The sequence below is a fragment of the Phytophthora ramorum genome (genome assembly GCF_020800215.1).
Source record: "Phytophthora ramorum isolate Pr-102 chromosome Unknown Phyram_PR-102_s0004, whole genome shotgun sequence".
NCBI lineage: Eukaryota > Oomycota > Peronosporomycetes > Peronosporales > Peronosporaceae > Phytophthora > Phytophthora ramorum.
Window position 1 is genome coordinate 3,626,534 of NW_027150650.1, and position 19,733 is coordinate 3,646,266.

A 19,733-nucleotide genomic window follows, 5' to 3' on the forward strand; every position below is an offset into this window, starting at 1 on the left:
TGTTCTGTCGCATGGGGGTCACGGGGGTGCGCCTAGGCAACCCAAACTGAGCCTCAGATGAGTATGGACAACGAAAAAAAAAGCTTGCCACCACAATATTCCCGCAGGGTTACTACGGTCAGCAAAACAAAGATGTTCTAAGCTCTTAGAGCATTCCCACCCGTTGCGATCAAACTAAGCCGACTTCTACCCGCTATGGCAACGCAAGTGATAGCAATAGGATACCCTGTTGCCAACGAGTAGCAGGTTCACTTCCGGAGAGGAGTGAAAGTCATCTTGCACGATAAGCTGGAAGTCACGGAGCTTTCTCAAGGGGAAGTGCAAATCGATAATCAATAATCTGCAGTAATTTATTATATCATGTAATTTGCGCATACAAAGAACCCGTTCAGAAGTTTTGAAGTTAGATACACCCGTTGAAGTCGATTGATATCAATCATTACGTACTCGACAAAAACGTAGTGTACACAGTACTACTACTTAGTGTATAGAACGCAAAATATCAAATGGCTACACGTTTTGTCATCCCATTTTTGCGCGAGGAGAGCTGCAGCAGCCATGCCGCAGGACGAGGAGCGTGCATCGTCGTCGACGGTGATAGAGGACGACGAGGCGGAGCTGGAGCAAATGGACGAGCACTCTTCGTTGCGGCATGGCGCCCAGGGCGACGACCACTCGCCGCCCGCCAACGTGCAGTCCAAGAAACCCAAGAATGCCAAGCAGCAGGAGAAGAAACTGCCTGCAGACGACGTTCGTCCCGCTGCCAATGGCGCATTACGTCAGGGAGAAGCCCCCCGACTGTGGTCCGTGGAGAGTGTGGGGCTCATCTCGCAGTACGCGGCCGTTGGCCTGGTCTACGGCGTGCTGCCTAGCACCATCACGCCCTTCCTGACCTACTACCTCAACATGGAAGGCACCGCCACCACGTCGGCGCGCGCGTTGATCTCCATCCCCTGGAGCTTCAAGGTCTTCATCGGCATATTGTCCGACTGTGTGCCGCTCTTCGGGTACAGACGCCGGCCGTACATGGTGCTCGGGTGGTCAGTCACCGTGCTGTGTCTGCTGGCCATGGCCGCGTCTCCGCTGGAAGAACCTTACTTTTCTGACCCAGAGTTGAGGAATGTCAAGCCGAATGACTACTCATTGGAGATGGTGCAGTCGCTCAATAAGAGCGCACCGAGTAGTGGAGCCAAGTACATTGTGCTCATGATGTTCGCCACGCTAGGATACCTCTTCGCTGATGTGGCAGCCGATGCTGTCGTGGTAGAATATGCTCAGCGTGAGCCGGAAGAGACGCGGGGACGCACCCAGACGGCGATTTATACCGTGCGAACGCTGTTTAATGTGGTGGCACAAGCTATCACGGGCTTTGGACTGAGCTCGCCCGACTATGGCGGCAGTTTTGAGTTTGGAATTTCCTTCCCGGACACGATGCTGCTTTTGGCGGTCTTCTGTCTGCCTGTTATCCCAATGACGTGGATGTTTGTGCGTGAAGAGGTGGTGAAGGAGCGCCCGGCGTTCAAGAAGTATATTGGCGAGCTGTGGGGCGCTATTCAGAGTCGTGCAGTGTATCAGGTGATCGCCTACAGCTTCTTGTCAGGCGTGTTCGGCGGCTTCACGTACGTGGCCCAGGACCCAATGACGTCGTACTGGGTGCACGCAACCAGTTTTTATCTAAGTTTGAGCAGCATCTTTGGCAGCTTCGTGACGGTGGTCACACTTACGCTGACGGGCAAGTATGGTTTGCATTGGAACTGGCGGACGATGCAAGTAGTCACCATGGTGAGTGTGATCGCGCTCGACGCTATGTGCACCATGCTCGTGACGTGGGACATTGTGCGCAAGCAGTGGTTTTGGCTGGGTGTGCCGATAGTCGAGGCTGTACCGGACGCCGTGGGATTTATCATTTCGACGTACGTGGTGGTGGAACTGGCAGGTCACGGCAATGAAGGAGCAATCTACGGACTGTTGACGACAGTAAGCAACTTGGGCGGGCCTTTCGCCCTCACATTGACGAAGAACGTCAACGCAGCCTTCAAGGTCTACAACGAAGATATTCTGAACGATACACAGGAGGTCCGCCGCGACGTGACTATTACCATCCTGATCTCGTACGTGATGAAGCTGCTAGCACTGCTCTTCCTCCCGTTGTTGCCTCGGCAGAAGGCCGAAGCGCAGGCTCTGAAGAGATCGGGTGGCAGCAGTCGACGCATGGGCGCGTTCACAATCTCGTATCTGTCGTTTGCACTCGTGTGGGCGATTTTGACCAACCTGCTGGGCATCTTTGAGAGCACTCGATGCTGGGTAATCACCGGGGGTTGTAAGGAGTAAACAAGATATATGTAACTTTTGCCGCCTATGAGGAAGAGGCAGCAGGTTAAAGCAACGCACAAATATTACACGTACCAGGAAGCAGACGCACTAGAAGTTTGTGGAGAACGTGGCAAAAGAATAAATGTTGTATGTGTTTTGGTGGTATCACGCGGAAAGCTGGGTATGAGCTCTCTACTTGACGCCGTTTATCTGGAGACGTTCTTGTTCTCCTCCTTGGCGAAGGCTGGGTCGAACTGGCGCGACTGGTTGATGGCGTTGCGGTGCAGGTTTGCGAAGCGGAAGCGACGCGCGCGCCAGTCGGCGCCGTCGTCGCTCTGGTAGTGCATGGAGCTGTTGCGCTTGCCCTTGTCGAAGCACACGTCCGGGTTGTGCAGAAGGTAGCGGCTGGCCGAGGCGCCGGCGGCCACAGCGGCGAAACTGCAGATGATGACGACCGGGAAGGTGCCGCTGTCCGTGGTCCAGAGCTTGAAGAGACCCATGCTGGAGCGTGCAGCCTTGGCGGACATGGTGGATGGAGGTGGTGAGGTTGGCGACTTGAAGTGGCGGGGAGAGCGCGAAATGGGCAATGAACTCAATCGGCATCGCGGGTCACAATGTCTTGGCCACACGTTTGCGTGCAAGTCTGATGCAAGAGATACGCAGGGCGGGCCTCGCATTTAACTTCAGATCTGCGGGAGGAGCGGCGCCCGCTGTAAGAAATTCCTCCAGGTTCCCATACAAACACTGTTTGAAGCCGCAGAGATACGCACGATGCGTTTCTGCGGACACTGAAGTAACATTTGCACTGAACTATCCACCAAAACCGGTATTGCTGCTAACAATGGTACTTCAGAGTGGCACCGTCGGATCTCCCTGGCGTTCGCCTCGGAAGCAAGGCACCCGCGAAGCCAACCACTGCAGTCGTCATCGTCGTTGTCGCAGATAGTATGTAGAAAGGTGGGCTGCAGAGTCTTGGTATGCGTACACATTGAACACTTTTGACGGCGGCTTCGCCTACATCTGCCTTCTAGCCTTGGAAGTCGATCGGTTTGTGCAGGCAGCAGGCGGTGATCCGCGCCGACGGTTGTTCTGGTATCTGTAAGTGCGTGGTCATCTGCTGTGCTTTGGGTTCTCTGTACACGTGTGCCAAAGGAGTCCGGCGTCATGTTTCCAAACGGGGGGGGGGGGGGGGGGGCGCGCGCATCGAGACGAGTGGTTAACGTGATGATGTCCAGCCGTTTCAGCAGCGATACGTCCGCGACACTGCGCTTCAACTCAAAGCAAGGTGTGCTCGCACGAATGAAATTGAAATTGCTGTCAGCGTTCGTCAGCCCAGTCGTGCTTCCGAGTACTTGGCAATGAGTCAGAGGGAGCATCGCCATCGCTGCAGGGAAATGCGGTGTTGGCATCAGATTGAAAAACCGAGGCTGGCTCGTGTTGACTCGCAAATCTCCTTTCCGGTGGTGTCTGTGGGAAGGCATGGACACGCACCCAGCCCGGTCGGAAACGAAAAGTCGTATAATACACACCGATTGAACAGAGCCTCCGCCACCTCGTTGATTGATTTGCGCGTGTTCGGTAGGAGAAGCAGCATGCCGTGTTTGGGCTGGAGAGCAACGCCTGTCCACTTAATGCTAGCAAGCCAATGACCCCGAACATGTAGAGCTGCTGCTGGCATGTCTTTGCCGATGCGACTAGCGTAGTCAACACATGCCCACAGGGCATCCCAGTCGGCATTCTCTTAGCTTCAGTAAAAAGAGCGATCACCAAGACTGTTGGTCCGGTTCCTGCGAAGGACTTCGTACGCCTCGGTCTGTTGAAGCTCCATTGGCAATGGGCCATTGCAAACCAGAAAACCAGCAACCGTACCGGTTAGGTCCCGGTATACCGAGCCGGTTCCCCCAGGCAGCTCTTGTTAACGTTACTTTACGAATTTGTCTTTAGACACGCAGCAAAAAATCGCGTATCTATAGCGAACATGCAATGTCGTTGGCAGCCCCACGACGTGTTGCCATCGTCGGAAAACGCGGGCTCGATCACCACAGCGCACTGACAAGAGCTCATTGCCCATTTCGCGCTCTCCCCGCCACTTCAAGTCGCCAACCTCACCACCTCCATCCACCATGTCCGCCAAGGCTGCACGCTCCAGCATGGGTCTCTTCAAGCTCTGGACCACGGACAGCGGCACCTTCCCGGTCGTCATCATCTGCAGTTTCGCCGCCGTGGCCGCCGGCGCCTCGGCCAGCCGCTACCTTCTGCACAACCCGGACGTGTGCTTCGACAAGGGCAAGCGCAACAGCTCCATGCACTACCAGAGCGACGACGGCGCCGACTGGCGCGCGCGTCGCTTCCGCTTCGCAAACCTGCACCGCAACGCCATCAACCAGTCGCGCCAGTTCGACCCAGCCTTCGCCAAGGAGGAGAACAAGAACGTCTCCAGATAAGCGGTCTCAGCCGTGGAACGAAACGACCAAGATGCACAACGGTTAGTTGCTGATCGGTCGATAAAGACGCGTGTGCTCCAGCTTGGCGGCCCGCGTTTGTAAACATGTATTATTTCCATATCCACTCTTGTTTGCTGTCCGATGGTGTTGTGAACTCTCTAATGGCCGTGCTCCGTGCTCGCGGTTTGACTCGAAATGCACTACCCCAAGAAAGCAGTTGATCTGCGCCAGGTGTAAATTGCGCGCTGAGTGTCGACGTGGTCGTAGCAAGAAAAGTTTGTTCCGAGAGGAAGAAGTCGACGCGTACGGGTGGAACAAGGACTTCGATTGGGCGAGGACTTCCCTAGGATATAAGGACTAAAATTGAAGTCGATAGAAAGATGTTGGACAATAAACTCAATTCAAGATAACCTCATCCACAATCGGCATTAAAAACATGTGTCTGTCGCTGATTTTCATCGGCTTCAACTTTCAGACCATCACTCTCAAAAAGGCAAGTAGCATCTCGCAGTAAAGTGAAGGTCTGGTGTACGGCCTCACACGATGGCTACACTCCACCGTTGCAGTCTGCCACTGCCTGCCACTGCCACCTCACTTTTTTTCTCGCCCCGATCAAGCTGACCAAGCTGCCATGCCCCCCAACGCGCTTCTAGACACTCGGGGGGAGGCAGTCTGCGCCGATTTTGGCTCCGACTCGGTGACCTGCCAAATCTGCCTGGAAGAGCTCAAAGAGCCCGCCGCGTCGAAGGACCAGGTCGCCCTCACGCCTGTAACGCATCTGTGCTCTCCAACGTGCCCCGCCGTCGTCTGCACACCGTGTCTTCAGAAGCACCTGGAAATATCCATGATGGTCCCGTACAGTGGCGCATTGCCCAAGATTCGCTGCCCAATCTGCCTCATACCGGTAAACAGGCAGCAGTGGAGTCGCTTCCTAGGTCCCAATGCCGAGCACCTACTCCATCAGTACAGGGAACTGTGCAAGGCCTCGTGCAATTTCACATGTCCAGGCTGCCACAATGCTCAGTACACGCAACTGCCCGAGTTTTACCAGAAGTCAGGCCCCGACCTCGCGAACAGGGTAGCTCTCACTCTCCGACCAAGCGAAAGCGTTCGCATCCCCGAGTTTCGACGCGTAGTGCGACGTTTCTGTCGACACCACAAGACCACCACTGCGCGTGATGTGCTCCGCCACATCGCCGACACTTTTCCAGCTGCCAAGACCAACTGCATTGTGCACAAAGTGCTCCCGCTGATCCGAGACGAGGAACGGCGAGCGACGCTGCTGCTTGCCTACCACAGCATCCACCGTCGCGTCATGACTCGGTGCTGCGGTGCCTTCGCCTGCTTCAACTGCAAGCGCGTGCTGTTCGACGAAACCACTGCGTGCACGTGTGAAGAGGAGGGTCTGGAAATGATCAGCGACGAAGATATCATCGAGTGCCGTTCCTGCCGTGTGATGCTGGTCAAGGTCGACGGCTGCAGCAGCGTGCGGTGCGTGTGCGGGTTCAGCATGAGCTGGACCGATGAACAGCTCATTAAGGAGCTGAACCAGCGAAAGCTGCTGCCGGTGGATCCGTTTGACATGACGGCATACGACTGCTGGGCGGCGTGGCACTACACGTTCCGGTGCACAGCCGGTGAAGACTACTGGGAGCTTCGCCAGTCAGCGCTTCTCCACAGCGTCCACAACTCCCGCCCGGTCCTCCGCGAAACTCTGCGCCGATTCATCTGGAAGAGGCGATTCCGTCGGCTGGTTATGGTTGCTGAGCTCGAGATGCGCCGCAAGTTTGCGGTGCGCGTGTTCCCCGTTTTCAAGGAGTCGCTCCGAGCTCTGGTCTGGCGTCGGCGTCGCTTCCACCGGGAGTTGCTGGGCGAATGCCGCATTGCGTTCGTCAGCCGCACTGCCTGCCACCAATCCGCCGTGATCAAACCCGTACTGCTCAAGTTCATGTGGCACTGCCGCTTCCGTTGCCTGGTGCTGGATTCACTGCGTCGTCGTTTCTACTGTCTGTCGAAGGGCTGGGCGATTCTTAGTGAAGAGCAACTGGAAGTGGAGGAGGAACAGCTCGCTTTCCTCAGCATTGGGCTAAACTAAGCTTATAAATATGTATCATAGATCATGGATGTACACCTCCTAGTCTTGCTCGCCGTGAGGCCATGAGAGCTGCCGCGTTGCTGCTTCCTTGACACGCACCTTTGGAGCCCACACTGTGATCTCCAATTCTCACGTAGAAAGTATTGTGGGTCAACATGAAAGCCTGTCGACGAGAGCAATTTACGCGTCACGCAGGTCAACTGCATGCCTACATGCGAATTGTGAGTCAGGCTTACGAGCATGACGCACATTTCACAACACCATCGGACAGCAAACAAGAGTGGATATGGAAATAATACATGTTTACAAACGCGGGCCGCCAAGCTGGAGCACACGCGTCTTTATCGACCGATCAGCAACTAACCGTTGTGCATCTTGGTCGTTTCGTTCCACGGCTGAGACCGCTTATCTGGAGACGTTCTTGTTCTCCTCCTTGGCGAAGGCTGGGTCGAACTGGCGCGACTGGTTGATGGCGTTGCGGTGCAGGTTTGCGAAGCGGAAGCGACGCGCGCGCCAGTCGGCGCCGTCGTCGCTCTGGTAGTGCATGGAGCTGTTGCGCTTGCCCTTGTCGAAGCACACGTCCGGGTTGTGCAGAAGGTAGCGGCTGGCCGAGGCGCCGGCGGCCACGGCGGCGAAACTGCAGATGATGACGACCGGGAAGGTGCCGCTGTCCGTGGTCCAGAGCTTGAAGAGACCCATGCTGGAGCGTGCAGCCTTGGCGGACATGGTGGATGGAGGTGGTGAGGTTGGCGACTTGAAGTGGCGGGGAGAGCGCGAAATGGGCAATGAGCTCTTGTCAGTGCGCTGTGGTGATCGAGCCCGCGTTTTCCGACGATGGCAACACGTCGTGGGGCTGCCAACGACATTGCATGTTCGCTATAGATACGCGATTTTTTGCTGCGTGTCTAAAGACAAATTCGTAAAGTAACGTTAACAAGAGCTGCCTGGGGGAACCGGCTCGGTATACCGGGACCTAACCGGTACGGTTGCTGGTTTTCTGGTTTGCAATGGCCCATTGCCAATGGAGCTTCAACAGACCGAGGCGTACGAAGTCCTTCGCAGGAACCGGACCAACAGTCTTGGTGATCGCTCTTTTTACTGAAGCTAAGAGAATGCCGACTGGGATGCCCTGTGGGCATGTGTTGACTACGCTAGTCGCATCGGCAAAGACATGCCAGCAGCAGCTCTACATGTTCGGGGTCATTGGCTTGCTAGCATTAAGTGGACAGGCGTTGCTCTCCAGCCCAAACACGGCATGCTGCTTCTCCTACCGAACACGCGCAAATCAATCAACGAGGTGGCGGAGGCTCTGTTCAATCGGTGTGTATTATACGACTTTTCGTTTCCGACCGGGCTGGGTGCGTGTCCATGCCTTCCCACAGACACCACCGGAAAGGAGATTTGCGAGTCAACACGAGCCAGCCTCGGTTTTTCAATCTGATGCCAACACCGCATTTCCCTGCAGCGATGGCGATGCTCCCTCTGACTCATTGCCAAGTACTCGGAAGCACGACTGGGCTGACGAACGCTGACAGCAATTTCAATTTCATTCGTGCGAGCACACCTTGCTTTGAGTTGAAGCGCAGTGTCGCGGACGTATCGCTGCTGAAACGGCTGGACATCATCACGTTAACCACTCGTCTCGATGCGCGCGCCCCCCCCCCCCCCCCCCCCCCCCGTTTGGAAACATGACGCCGGACTCCTTTGGCACACGTGTACAGAGAACCCAAAGCACAGCAGATGACCACGCACTTACAGATACCAGAACAACCGTCGGCGCGGATCACCGCCTGCTGCCTGCACAAACCGATCGACTTCCAAGGCTAGAAGGCAGATGTAGGCGAAGCCGCCGTCAAAAGTGTTCAATGTGTACGCATACCAAGACTCTGCAGCCCACCTTTCTACATACTATCTGCGACAACGACGATGACGACTGCAGTGGTTGGCTTCGCGGGTGCCTTGCTTCCGAGGCGAACGCCAGGGAGATCCGACGGTGCCACTCTGAAGTACCATTGTTAGCAGCAATACCGGTTTTGGTGGATAGTTCAGTGCAAATGTTACTTCAGTGTCCGCAGAAACGCATCGTGCGTATCTCTGCGGCTTCAAACAGTGTTTGTATGGGAACCTGGAGGAATTTCTTACAGCGGGCGCCGCTCCTCCCGCAGATCTGAAGTTAAATGCGAGGCCCGCCCTGCGTATCTCTTGCATCAGACTTGCACGCAAACGTGTGGCCAAGACATTGTGACCCGCGATGCCGATTGAGTTCATTGCCCATTTCGCGCTCTCCCCGCCACTTCAAGTCGCCAACCTCACCACCTCCATCCACCATGTCCGCCAAGGCTGCACGCTCCAGCATGGGTCTCTTCAAGCTCTGGACCACGGACAGCGGCACCTTCCCGGTCGTCATCATCTGCAGTTTCGCCGCTGTGGCCGCCGGCGCCTCGGCCAGCCGCTACCTTCTGCACAACCCGGACGTGTGCTTCGACAAGGGCAAGCGCAACAGCTCCATGCACTACCAGAGCGACGACGGCGCCGACTGGCGCGCGCGTCGCTTCCGCTTCGCAAACCTGCACCGCAACGCCATCAACCAGTCGCGCCAGTTCGACCCAGCCTTCGCCAAGGAGGAGAACAAGAACGTCTCCAGATAAGCGGTCTCAGCCGTGGAACGAAACGACCAAGATGCACAACGGTTAGTTGCTGATCGGTCGATAAAGACGCGTGTGCTCCAGCTTGGCGGCCCGCGTTTGTAAACATGTATTATTTCCATATCCACTCTTGTTTGCTGTCCGATGGTGTTGTGAAATGTGCGTCATGCTCGTAAGCCTGACTCACAATTCGCATGTAGGCATGCAGTTGACCTGCGTGACGCGTAAATTACTCTCGTCGACAGGCTTTCATGTTGACCCACAATACTTTCTACGTGAGAATTGGAGATCACAGTGTGGGCTCCAAAGGTGCGTGTCAAGGAAGCAGCAACGCGGCAGCTCTCATGGCCTCACGGCGAGCAAGACTAGGAGGTGTACAGCCATGATCTATGATACATATTTATAAGCTTAGTTTAGCCCAATGCTGAGGAAAGCGAGCTGTTCCTCCTCCACTTCCAGTTGCTCTTCACTAAGAATCGCCCAGCCCTTCGACAGACAGTAGAAACGACGACGCAGTGAATCCAGCACCAGGCAACGGAAGCGGCAGTGCCACATGAACTTGAGCAGTACGGGTTTGATCACGGCGGATTGGTGGCAGGCAGTGCGGCTGACGAACGCAATGCGGCATTCGCCCAGCAACTCCCGGTGGAAGCGACGCCGACGCCAGACCAGAGCTCGGAGCGACTCCTTGAAAACGGGGAACACGCGCACCGCAAACTTGCGGCGCATCTCGAGCTCAGCAACCATAACCAGCCGACGGAATCGCCTCTTCCAGATGAATCGGCGCAGAGTTTCGCGGAGGACCGGGCGGGAGTTGTGGACGCTGTGGAGAAGCGCTGACTGGCGAAGCTCCCAGTAGTCTTCACCGGCTGTGCACCGGAACGTGTAGTGCCACGCCGCCCAGCAGTCGTATGCCGTCATGTCAAACGGATCCACCGGCAGCAGCTTTCGCTGGTTCAGCTCCTTAATGAGCTGTTCATCGGTCCAGCTCATGCTGAACCCGCACACGCACCGCACGCTGCTGCAGCCGTCGACCTTGACCAGCATCACACGGCAGGAACGGCACTCGATGATATCTTCGTCGCTGATCATTTCCAGACCCTCCTCTTCACACGTGCACGCAGTGGTTTCGTCGAACAGCACGCGCTTGCAGTTGAAGCAGGCGAAGGCACCGCAGCACCGAGTCATGACGCGACGGTGGATGCTGTGGTAGGCAAGCAGCAGCGTCGCTCGCCGTTCCTCGTCTCGGATCAGCGGGAGCACTTTGTGCACAATGCAGTTGGTCTTGGCAGCTGGAAAAGTGTCGGCGATGTGGCGGAGCACATCACGCGCAGTGGTGGTCTTGTGGTGTCGACAGAAACGTCGCACTACGCGTCGAAACTCGGGGATGCGAACGCTTTCGCTTGGTCGGAGAGTGAGAGCTACCCTGTTCGCGAGGTCGGGGCCTGACTTCTGGTAAAACTCGGGCAGTTGCGTGTACTGAGCATTGTGGCAGCCTGGACATGTGAAATTGCACGAGGCCTTGCACAGTTCCCTGTACTGATGGAGTAGGTGCTCGGCATTGGGACCTAGGAAGCGACTCCACTGCTGCCTGTTTACCGGTATGAGGCAGATTGGGCAGCGAATCTTGGGCAATGCGCCACTGTACGGGACCATCATGGATATTTCCAGGTGCTTCTGAAGACACGGTGTGCAGACGACGGCGGGGCACGTTGGAGAGCACAGATGCGTTACAGGCGTGAGGGCGACCTGGTCCTTCGACGCGGCGGGCTCTTTGAGCTCTTCCAGGCAGATTTGGCAGGTCACCGAGTCGGAGCCAAAATCGGCGCAGACTGCCTCCCCCCGAGTGTCTAGAAGCGCGTTGGGGGGCATGGCAGCTTGGTCAGCTTGATCGGGGCGAGAAAAAAAGTGAGGTGGCAGTGGCAGGCAGTGGCAGACTGCAACGGTGGAGTGTAGCCATCGTGTGAGGCCGTACACCAGACCTTCACTTTACTGCGAGATGCTACTTGCCTTTTTGAGAGTGATGGTCTGAAAGTTGAAGTCTCCTGGGCTTTACTGGGCCGACTGGAGGTCAACACGGAGAAAGATTTAGAATGTCACGCGGTCGCGATTTTGATAGCTAGCGTCCAAGTCTCGAGACACTGCCAAAGGTGGTTAGCATGCACTCGATAAACGACGGAGCGAACAGGAAGAGTGAAATGGTAGTGAGGACTATCTTCGCACAATCTCGTTCGTACTTAGTCGGAAGTTGGCGCCCTTTTTCCTTTTTGCTGGAAACTGCAACAAATAGGTCGGAAGAGGCTCCGGACTCCGCATGGACAGCTCCCGAACGCCCAAGCGCAAGCGCCGCCGCCTGGAGTCGCGGCGCGCCGGCAGGAAGGCGTCAACCTCCTCATCCTCGGCCAGTCGTGCCGAGTCCCAAATCGTGTGGAAAGACTCACCCGCCGATAAGCAGATCAAAGTGTCGGGCACAGGCAAGATGGCGGTGCGCAGGGAGATGCAGGGCTTCGTGGGGCGTCTGGCGCGCGCCAGTCAGCAGTCTCCGCCCTCCAGTAGTGACGAGGACAAGAAGAGCAGCCGAGAACGGAGTCGCTTACGGCGGGAGGACAAAGGTGAGCAATGATTACTGGTTAAAGGGAATATTACTATTGATATAACTAATTAGGGGATGCAGCTACCTCGAGACACTTGATGTTCAGCCCACCGGGCCATGTCCAACAGACTCTCAACACGGTGAGAAGAAGACGCTCTACAGAGACAGGAGAATCACAGGACGAACTGTTCAGTGTGTTGGACCAGATGGAGCAGAAATATGCCAGTCCTGATGTCACGGGCACATTGACGGCGGCTTCTAGGCGGCCACTGCCTCTTGCAGTAGCTGCATCTACGCAGGACATGAGCTTGATGCCCACTCTAGCACCCAGTAATTCATCTACTGGAACAGTCTCTCACCGAGCTCAGGACGCTGGCAGAACTCAGGAGGTGGCCGAAATACAGAAACTCCCCAAGACCCTCCCGGTCATTAAGGAACAGGAGACTGCCAAAACGCCGCAGAAGTCAGTGGTAGTGGAGGCAGATACTTTTGACGATCTAACAGACGAGTCGTGGGCGTTGGTAGAGCAGATGGAGAGTCAACGAGCACCGGTTGAGATCTCACAAGCACAATCGCTGTCGCAAACGGAGCTCATGTCGTCTCAGAGCTTCGCATTGACTCCACGGCCGATGCCGTCGGCAGCGTGTGGGGAATCGAAAAAACCGCCACCGGTACTGCCATCTGCCGCTCCGCCTTCAGTGGTGCGACCAATGCACGGTGTCGATGTAGCTCAGCAGCTGGAGTCGCCCGAGAGCTTCAGGCGCTTTCTGGTTTTGGAGGTGGATCGCAACGTTGTTAACCGTTCGCTCCTACTGCGCCTGCTAGATGATCAAGACGTGCAGCTGGAGGCTATGCTGATCGACGATTGGTATGACGTGCTTGTCGAAGCTGGCGATACGATCAATATTGTATTTACTGAACAGGATAGGGATGGTTTCTTCTCACAAGACGGGCACAACGGATCAGTGGTGCGTCCTTCGTCACCCATCCAGGTGGACAACACGCACAACGTAGTGGTCGTTCACCCGGATATTCTGGTGCGTCTAGGGATTCAGTGGCGAGTAAGATCTTGTGTTAAAGATTTCTGTTTTGCTGGTTACTCTACTGCAGGTATCGCCAACTAGAGTAACAACTAGTTTCGGTTGCTTACGACGCGCAGTTTTGCAAGAAACGCTCGCTGTGACCCGGCCAACTGGCGAGAAAGCGTTCTTGGGTACATTAAAACACGACTTATTCGAGCATGCGCTTCTGAACAGTATTTACAGCTCCGAGACCCTCCTCCACGAAGCCAAGCGGATCGTTAATTCCAAGTACGAGCTTTCATTGTTGGGCATACTTGATCACTTGACTGACGAATGCCGTTTACGTATAAAACAGTATTTTAGGTCTAGTCGAATGTGGGCTGAACGAGGAAAAAGCACTGCTGGAGCTAGGTAAGGTGATCGACGATTATCGGTCATGGGTATGCGGAGCCATTGCAGGGTCAGGGACGCCACTGAATGAGTTGCCTCCCAACAGTGGATCTAAGTTGCACGTAAGCCGCGTGTTGGCCACAGAAGAAATGATGTGGTCGATTAAATGGGGGTTGAAAGGTGCAACGGATGCCTCTGTTGAAGGATCAATCGTTGACAGAGCGAGTGGGAGCGGCGCAAGTGGTGTTGTGCCATTGGAGCTCAAAACAGGGAGTAAGAAGTACGCTGGAGTTGAACATCAGGGTCAAGTGATTTTGTACACGCTACTTTTGAGCGAGCGCTATCGACAACAGTGTCAGGAGGGCCTACTCATTTACGTCCCGCCAATTGAGACTAGTCGTATTTCAGCGATGGCTACTCATGTCCGAGGGCTGATCATGGCCCGCAACAACTTTGCTAGTGCCATTGCGAAAGTGAAAGCGATCGGGGGCTCTACGTCGTCACAGGTATTCCCACCGATGATTCGAAATCGGAGAGACTGCGAGCGCTGCTTTCAGAAGGATGAATGCATCCTGCACCACGCCGCAACAGAAAATGGCACGGAGGAATCCAGCGGCCTGGACGAGCTATTTACCGTCATGACCAAGCATCTCGATGAAACAGACTTGACTTATTTTAAACAGTGGAATCGGCTCATTGATCTGGAGCAGCAGCACGCAGAGAAAAATCTTCGTGCACTATGGCTTCAGGTAGGATGGAAGCGCGAGTTGGCGCAAGAGAGCAGCACGTGCATTGCGCACCTTGAACTGGTATCTGATACTCCTGCAACGTCAGAGTCGGGAGCTAAACGGACGCTGCGTTTTGTTCGAGATCGGCGACGGAGAACTGATGCAAAACTGGAAGACGGTGGCCCTTCTGGAGTAATTTCTCAGCCGACCTCGTTTGCTGGTGTGCGTTTTCGCGTAGATGAGCGCATTATTCTGTCCGCAGAATCGCTGGACGGAAAGAGTTTGTTGGTTCACGTTTCACGTGCTACTGTTCGCAAAATTGAGCACGACCTCATCACAATTGAGGCGCGTCAGGGTATTCCTACTATCGTGACAAGCGGGCAGTCTGCTGTCGGTAAATTCTATACGTGGCGACTAGATAAAGATGCCATTATGAGTGGCTTACGACGCGCGAAGGAAAACCTCGTGCAATTATTTATCGGAACTCCACCAGAGGTTGTTTCAGTTGGCACAGCCTTGTCAGGCCGGCCAGAATTACAGGTACGTATGGCCTCGACGGTCTCTTTAGGCAATAATGGCGATGGAAACGACAACACGCCCGGTATAGGCGACACGAGAAGGAGAAACTTGATCGTTCACCTCACTCGTCCTCACTTCAAACCATGTCGAGTTACGGAGCTGGTACAACAGCGGTGCCGAGATCGCGCCAAGGATGACCATATGACAGCACTTGGGCAGTCCTTGCTGGACGCGTTCTTCGAATTAAATATCGATCAGCAGCGGGCTGTCCAGCGCGTCCTTAGCTCTCTCGACTACGCTCTGGTTCTGGGAATGCCGGGAACAGGCAAAACGGCGACGATCGCTTTTACGGTGCGGGTACTGTTGTTTCTCGGGTTTTCTGTGCTGGTGACGAGCTACACGCACTCAGCTGTAGACAATCTGCTGCTGAAGCTGCTGATGTGCAGATTACCCATGCTTCGCATAGGCAATACCGCCCAAGTTCACCCATTGATTGCAGATTTCACGCTTGATCGACAAGCAGAACGTGAGGGGATTTCAAGCGTCCAAGCCATGGAAGCTAAAATGGTAAATGCCCAGCTTGTGGGTTGCACCTGCCTTAGCGTAAACAGCCACGTGCTCTTCTCAAAACGCCGGTTTGATTTCTGCATCGTCGATGAGGCCACTCAAATCACACAACCCATTGTCCTGAGCGCTCTGCGTTGCGCCGATACGTTTGTGCTCGTGGGTGACCATTACCAGCTGCCACCGCTCGTGGCAAACGCCCAGGCTCGCAAAGAAGGGATGGATGTGAGTCTGTTTCGGCGGCTAGCGGAGGCGCATCCAGAAGCGACTCAGCAACTGTCCTATCAGTATCGAATGAATAGAGACATCATGCTGCTGGCGAATCGGTTAGTGTATGGAGACAAGCTGAAATGCGGCTCCTATAGTGTGGCATCGAACCATCTCAAGCTACGATGGCAGCGGCAAGACACCCTCGGGCAGAAGCTCGTGTGGCCCGTTCAAGTACTTACTAACAACCAGGGCGTCATGTTCTTGGACACGGACACGATGGGGGAAATGACGGTGGAAAGCCCAAGCACTGTGCAGGTGAGCAGTAGCGGGCGTCGACGCATGGAGAACATTATTGAGGCTCGGGTAATTGCAGGGTTGGTGGAACTCCTGGTGCTGGGGTCGGTGCCGGCTGATGAGATCGCTGTTATCTCTCCTTTCCGCTCTCAGGTTGCGCTGATTCAACAGCACTTGACCGCCGTTGGTGCACTCCGTCGTGCCGGTGGATCTGACTGGGTCCATGCGGTCGAGGTGAGCACCATCGACAAGTACCAGGGCAAAGATAAGGACGTTATCTTGGTTTCTTTCGTTCGCTGCAACGAGGAGAAGCACGTGGGTGAGCTGCTGACAGACTGGCGACGTATCAACGTAGCACTTACGCGTGCCAAGCAGAAACTGCTTTTGGTGGGATCTCAATCGACGCTTAGCGGTGGCAGTGCCCTCTTCCATGTACTCGCTGGTGTTATCCAGGAGAAGCAGTGGGACTACAAGCTGCCTCGAGACGCTGTTGAAACTCTTCGCCGGTTTGCAGTGAGTGTGGCAGCACCAGTGGAGCCTGATCCTGAACAAAGCACTGCAGCGTCTGGATCGCGAGTGCACCGTGCTGCCAGTAACGTAGTAAAGGTTTCGATTCTGCAGCGCTCAGCACCTGGCGGTAATGGTGACATCGAGTCGCTCGTTCCAAACGTATCGAGCGTCCCCTATCGACCCAGACAAGGAAATCGTCCACCACAGATGAAGCCTATCTCGCGTGACATATTTGGCGCAATGTGAAAAGTACCATAGACTGATAGAAAATGACAAAGTGTCAACAACCCTCACTGTTCCTTCGAAGATGCTGCTGGTGTCGTTGCTCTTGCTAGCGTTTGGTGTCGCGAATGCTGACGAGTTGCTGCTTGGAGGATGGTCCCATGCAGCCGTCACGCCAGATACTCGTGGCGTTTTGGCGAGGGCGTTGTCGACAACGAATGTCTGCGCGAACTCGATCCTGTCGCTGCACACTCAAGTGGTTGCAGGAATGAACTACGAGTTCCAGATCGATGGGTGTCGTGTTGCGCGAGGTGGAAACTGTGCCAAGGCGTCATGCAAGTCGCCGCGTAAGTTCGTAATACGTGTCTTTGACCAGCCGTGGACGCGCACCACATACGTGTCAGTCTCGGACGCTTGACAAGGAATCGAAGTCGCTTGTGAGATCGATGCTTACAGCGGTCAGCACTAAGAGAAGGTGAGAAATGACTCTTCTTTAGTTGCTTTCAAGATTGTTTCTCCTTCTCGTCATGAATAAATGCAATAGACCCGACACGTTGAGTGCCGTGCCTTCATAGCCCGTCTCGAGCACAGGAGAAGTTCCCGCGTTACGGCTCGACGTGGCGGCCTTCGTGGTGGAGACGCCCCTCGTGGGTCGGACTCGACTTGTCCCCCTTGATCTTGTCCTTCACGTCGTGCACTGCCTCCTTGGCGCGCTCTGCAATGGACGGCGACAGAGACTTCTCGGCAGCCGAAATCTGGTGATCCAGCGCGCTGACGCTGAAGTTGTCACGGAGAGTCTTCTTCACCAGAGTCTCGACAGTCTCCGTGCTCCCTACGATGCCACCGCCGTTGTTGTCATCACCGCCGAGAAACCCTCCACGGTGTTGGTCCTTCTCCTGGTCACTCTTCCCGAGCAAACCTCCGCGCCCCTCGCCTTCGTCCTTGCTCTTCCCGAAGAAGCCACCTTCAGACTCCTTGTGCTTGTTCTCCTTCTCCCCAAACAGTCCGTGCTGCTCGTCCTTCTCCTTGTGGCGGTCCCCACCAAAAGCGGCATCCATCCTGCCCTTAACCCCCATCGACTGTCCGTTCTCCTTGTCGTAGTTGCGAGCTGTCGTGTTCAAGACGCCCATCGCCTTGGACGTGGCGTCCATCATGTTGCGAGCAGAGGAGATCTCCGTCTTGGACGGCTTGTGGCTCTTGTGGATCTGGTGGGCCACGTGCTTCAGGTCCATGGCCGTGTCCTTGGCAGTGCGCATATCGCTTCGCATGTACGACGTCGCCGTGTTGACGAAGTGGTTGCCATTGCGGCTGTCGTACTCGGACAGGTGCTTCTTCAGCAGCCGGAGGCAGTTGGACGCGTCTTCAGCGGTTTGGTTCAGCACTTGCTCCAGCTTGGCGAACTCCTCGGTAGTAACGTTGCGGTCGGTAGACTTGCCCATGATCGTAGTTGGCGTTGACTTGGTCTTGTTCTTGTTGGCTTGGGTATCGACTTGTGCGCTCGGAGGCACGTTTCGAAATGAGCCCACAGCTCGAGAACCGACAGCGAGGGGTGTTGAAGTTGCTCGCTTTGGTCGCTATGGGGACGAGTTTCTCACCTCCGAAGCCTTCGTGGGGCTTCAGCATCAACTAACGGGCGTCAAAAGCGTTGGGACAGGATCGGCGTCAGTTTAAGAGCCCACCTTCGAAAGCCTTCAGCGTAATGAGCAGCGGTGCTAACTATGTTTTTCCGTCTCGCGCACTTGTCGCGAAAAAGGAGAGCAGCCATTACTTTCGCAGCCGTACTCGGTCCCAACTCATTTCGAATCGTGATCGCATCGAGATGAACAAGTCCACCGACCGCATTACCACGGAGCAAGAGTTCTCCAAGCTGGAGCAGACGTTAGTCCAGACTGCGGACGATGCAGTCAACTGCCTCGGAGTTCTGAAGGGCAACCTCGCCGACTTCGATCGCCGGCACGGACTGCACTTTGGCAACACGTCAAAGTTCTACATGAGGGGCGCTATTCGTGCTGCAAAGGACTCGGCGTCAGAGTTGCGCGCCGCGGCCAACCAGATCGCCGAGTGCGAGACTCCGACTGAGTCGGAGATCACAGCGACTCGCAGTGCGTTGAACGCAACGTCCGATGTCATGAACGAGCTCAGGGAGGCAGCCCGCACGTACGAGAAGAAGCGTATCAAATCGAAAGGCATCACCGGCATCGTGGTCGGCTTGCTTGGCGGCAAGCCGACCACGATGCCGGTGATGCCTTTCGAAGGCCCAGAGAAGGAGGAGAGGAAGCATCAATATACTGGCGCGGGCATCGAGAAGGTGGGGTCGGAAGGCATTCTCCGAGCCCCCGACACGGTGGAAGAAGTGGTGGACTCGACCCTGCGCGACTGCTTCAGTTGGTTCGCGACGCTGAAAGAGCAGATTTCAACCGCGGAGAAGTCGCTGTCACCTTTGTTCGCAGAGCGCTCCAACGAGGCCGCACCATGATGTGGGCAAGTAAGGGCCGGCGCTGCTTCAAACAACGCCGTACCCTTAGCAGAAATTACATGAACAATGCATCGATGTCTCCTTTCTACCTTGGTGTCCTAGCGTGCGTGTGTAGCCATCTCAGTCGTGCCATACTGAACCTGTAAGCGATTGTCCGCCAAAAAGCTTGTCCCATGGCCGACCTCGATTCGGGGTGCCGATTGCTCGGCCGACAGTGGCAGCACTATTACAGTCTCTACGACGACCGCCAAGATCCAAAATGGATCAGAAAGAAGCCAACCTTGTGCTGCTGCCCTTCGAACACAGATCGTCTCTCCCCACGCGACGATCATGATCGAGCACTCTCGATGTGTTCTCCCAGCGAGATTCGGGGCTCTTCTATGCCGGTGTCAATTGTTGCTTCGTCGTTTGGCGCTCCCCGAACTTCAACACCGACAACACCGCGTTGAAGGCGTGTGGAGCTGGCTCACAATGATCCTGCGGCGGACGCCGGACATCGTGTTGGGCTGTCATGCGCGCTCGCGTAACGGGCTTTTGGTGGCGGTGACACCGCTGAGCTGGTCCAGTCCACCAGCGACAAGCGAGGGTACATGACATGGTGCATGCACCGTAATGGGCAGCCATCATTTTCCTTTCGGGTGCGACAACGAGTCCCGATAAGCTCCTATTCGTCGGCGAGCTCCCGCCCGGTGGCATGAGCATGCAGGG

The 19,733-nt window shown here is 55.5% G+C and overlaps 13 protein-coding genes across 13 annotated transcripts; 7 read left to right on the forward strand and 6 right to left on the reverse strand.

The window, feature by feature from the left end:
* Nucleotides 1-558: 558 nt before the first annotated feature.
* KRP23_5552 (uncharacterized protein) lies at nucleotides 559-1,267 on the forward strand (the record flags this gene model as incomplete). The annotated part of the gene is made up of 2 exons (XM_067890634.1): nucleotides 559-750; nucleotides 1,250-1,267. The coding sequence occupies 2 exons, from the start codon at nucleotides 559-561 to the stop codon at nucleotides 1,265-1,267; spliced, it is 210 nt and encodes a 69-aa protein (XP_067747164.1).
* A 1,252-nt stretch (nucleotides 1,268-2,519) lies between these two features.
* On the reverse strand, nucleotides 2,520-2,840 carry KRP23_5553 (uncharacterized protein; the record flags this gene model as incomplete). Its single annotated transcript, XM_067890635.1, has 1 exon — nucleotides 2,520-2,840. The coding sequence occupies one exon, from the start codon at nucleotides 2,838-2,840 to the stop codon at nucleotides 2,520-2,522; it is 321 nt and encodes a 106-aa protein (XP_067747165.1).
* Nucleotides 2,841-3,084: 244 nt separating this feature from the next.
* KRP23_5554 (uncharacterized protein) lies at nucleotides 3,085-4,286 on the forward strand (the record flags this gene model as incomplete). Its single annotated transcript, XM_067890636.1, has 4 exons — nucleotides 3,085-3,088; nucleotides 3,167-3,270; nucleotides 3,345-3,411; nucleotides 4,258-4,286. 4 exons carry the CDS (start codon nucleotides 3,085-3,087, stop codon nucleotides 4,284-4,286), a joined length of 204 nt encoding a protein of 67 aa, XP_067747166.1.
* Nucleotides 4,287-4,436: 150 nt separating this feature from the next.
* Nucleotides 4,437-4,757, forward strand: KRP23_5555 (uncharacterized protein; the record flags this gene model as incomplete). The annotated part of the gene is made up of 1 exon (XM_067890637.1): nucleotides 4,437-4,757. The coding sequence occupies one exon, from the start codon at nucleotides 4,437-4,439 to the stop codon at nucleotides 4,755-4,757; it is 321 nt and encodes a 106-aa protein (XP_067747167.1).
* A 631-nt stretch (nucleotides 4,758-5,388) lies between these two features.
* Nucleotides 5,389-6,852, forward strand: KRP23_5556 (uncharacterized protein; the record flags this gene model as incomplete). The annotated part of the gene is made up of 1 exon (XM_067890638.1): nucleotides 5,389-6,852. The coding sequence occupies one exon, from the start codon at nucleotides 5,389-5,391 to the stop codon at nucleotides 6,850-6,852; it is 1,464 nt and encodes a 487-aa protein (XP_067747168.1).
* A 405-nt stretch (nucleotides 6,853-7,257) lies between these two features.
* Nucleotides 7,258-7,578, reverse strand: KRP23_5557 (uncharacterized protein; the record flags this gene model as incomplete). The annotated part of the gene is made up of 1 exon (XM_067890639.1): nucleotides 7,258-7,578. One exon carries the CDS (start codon nucleotides 7,576-7,578, stop codon nucleotides 7,258-7,260), a length of 321 nt encoding a protein of 106 aa, XP_067747169.1.
* Nucleotides 7,579-7,728: 150 nt separating this feature from the next.
* KRP23_5558 (uncharacterized protein) lies at nucleotides 7,729-8,935 on the reverse strand (the record flags this gene model as incomplete). Its single annotated transcript, XM_067890641.1, has 4 exons — nucleotides 7,729-7,757; nucleotides 8,609-8,675; nucleotides 8,750-8,853; nucleotides 8,932-8,935. 4 exons carry the CDS (start codon nucleotides 8,933-8,935, stop codon nucleotides 7,729-7,731), a joined length of 204 nt encoding a protein of 67 aa, XP_067747170.1.
* Nucleotides 8,936-9,179: 244 nt separating this feature from the next.
* KRP23_5559 (uncharacterized protein) lies at nucleotides 9,180-9,500 on the forward strand (the record flags this gene model as incomplete). Its single annotated transcript, XM_067890642.1, has 1 exon — nucleotides 9,180-9,500. One exon carries the CDS (start codon nucleotides 9,180-9,182, stop codon nucleotides 9,498-9,500), a length of 321 nt encoding a protein of 106 aa, XP_067747171.1.
* Nucleotides 9,501-9,905: 405 nt separating this feature from the next.
* KRP23_5560 (uncharacterized protein) lies at nucleotides 9,906-11,369 on the reverse strand (the record flags this gene model as incomplete). Its single annotated transcript, XM_067890643.1, has 1 exon — nucleotides 9,906-11,369. One exon carries the CDS (start codon nucleotides 11,367-11,369, stop codon nucleotides 9,906-9,908), a length of 1,464 nt encoding a protein of 487 aa, XP_067747172.1.
* A 442-nt stretch (nucleotides 11,370-11,811) lies between these two features.
* Nucleotides 11,812-16,573, forward strand: KRP23_5561 (DNA replication ATP-dependent helicase/nuclease JHS1; the record flags this gene model as incomplete). Its single annotated transcript, XM_067890644.1, has 4 exons — nucleotides 11,812-12,109; nucleotides 12,172-13,127; nucleotides 13,201-13,400; nucleotides 13,468-16,573. 4 exons carry the CDS (start codon nucleotides 11,812-11,814, stop codon nucleotides 16,571-16,573), a joined length of 4,560 nt encoding a protein of 1,519 aa, XP_067747173.1.
* On the reverse strand, nucleotides 15,701-16,249 carry KRP23_5562 (uncharacterized protein; the record flags this gene model as incomplete). The annotated part of the gene is made up of 1 exon (XM_067895870.1): nucleotides 15,701-16,249. One exon carries the CDS (start codon nucleotides 16,247-16,249, stop codon nucleotides 15,701-15,703), a length of 549 nt encoding a protein of 182 aa, XP_067747174.1.
* Nucleotides 16,574-17,154: 581 nt separating the features above from the next.
* On the reverse strand, nucleotides 17,155-17,988 carry KRP23_5563 (uncharacterized protein; the record flags this gene model as incomplete). Its single annotated transcript, XM_067890645.1, has 1 exon — nucleotides 17,155-17,988. The coding sequence occupies one exon, from the start codon at nucleotides 17,986-17,988 to the stop codon at nucleotides 17,155-17,157; it is 834 nt and encodes a 277-aa protein (XP_067747175.1).
* A 380-nt stretch (nucleotides 17,989-18,368) lies between these two features.
* KRP23_5564 (uncharacterized protein) lies at nucleotides 18,369-19,025 on the forward strand (the record flags this gene model as incomplete). The annotated part of the gene is made up of 1 exon (XM_067890646.1): nucleotides 18,369-19,025. The coding sequence occupies one exon, from the start codon at nucleotides 18,369-18,371 to the stop codon at nucleotides 19,023-19,025; it is 657 nt and encodes a 218-aa protein (XP_067747176.1).
* Nucleotides 19,026-19,733: the final 708 nt, after the last annotated feature.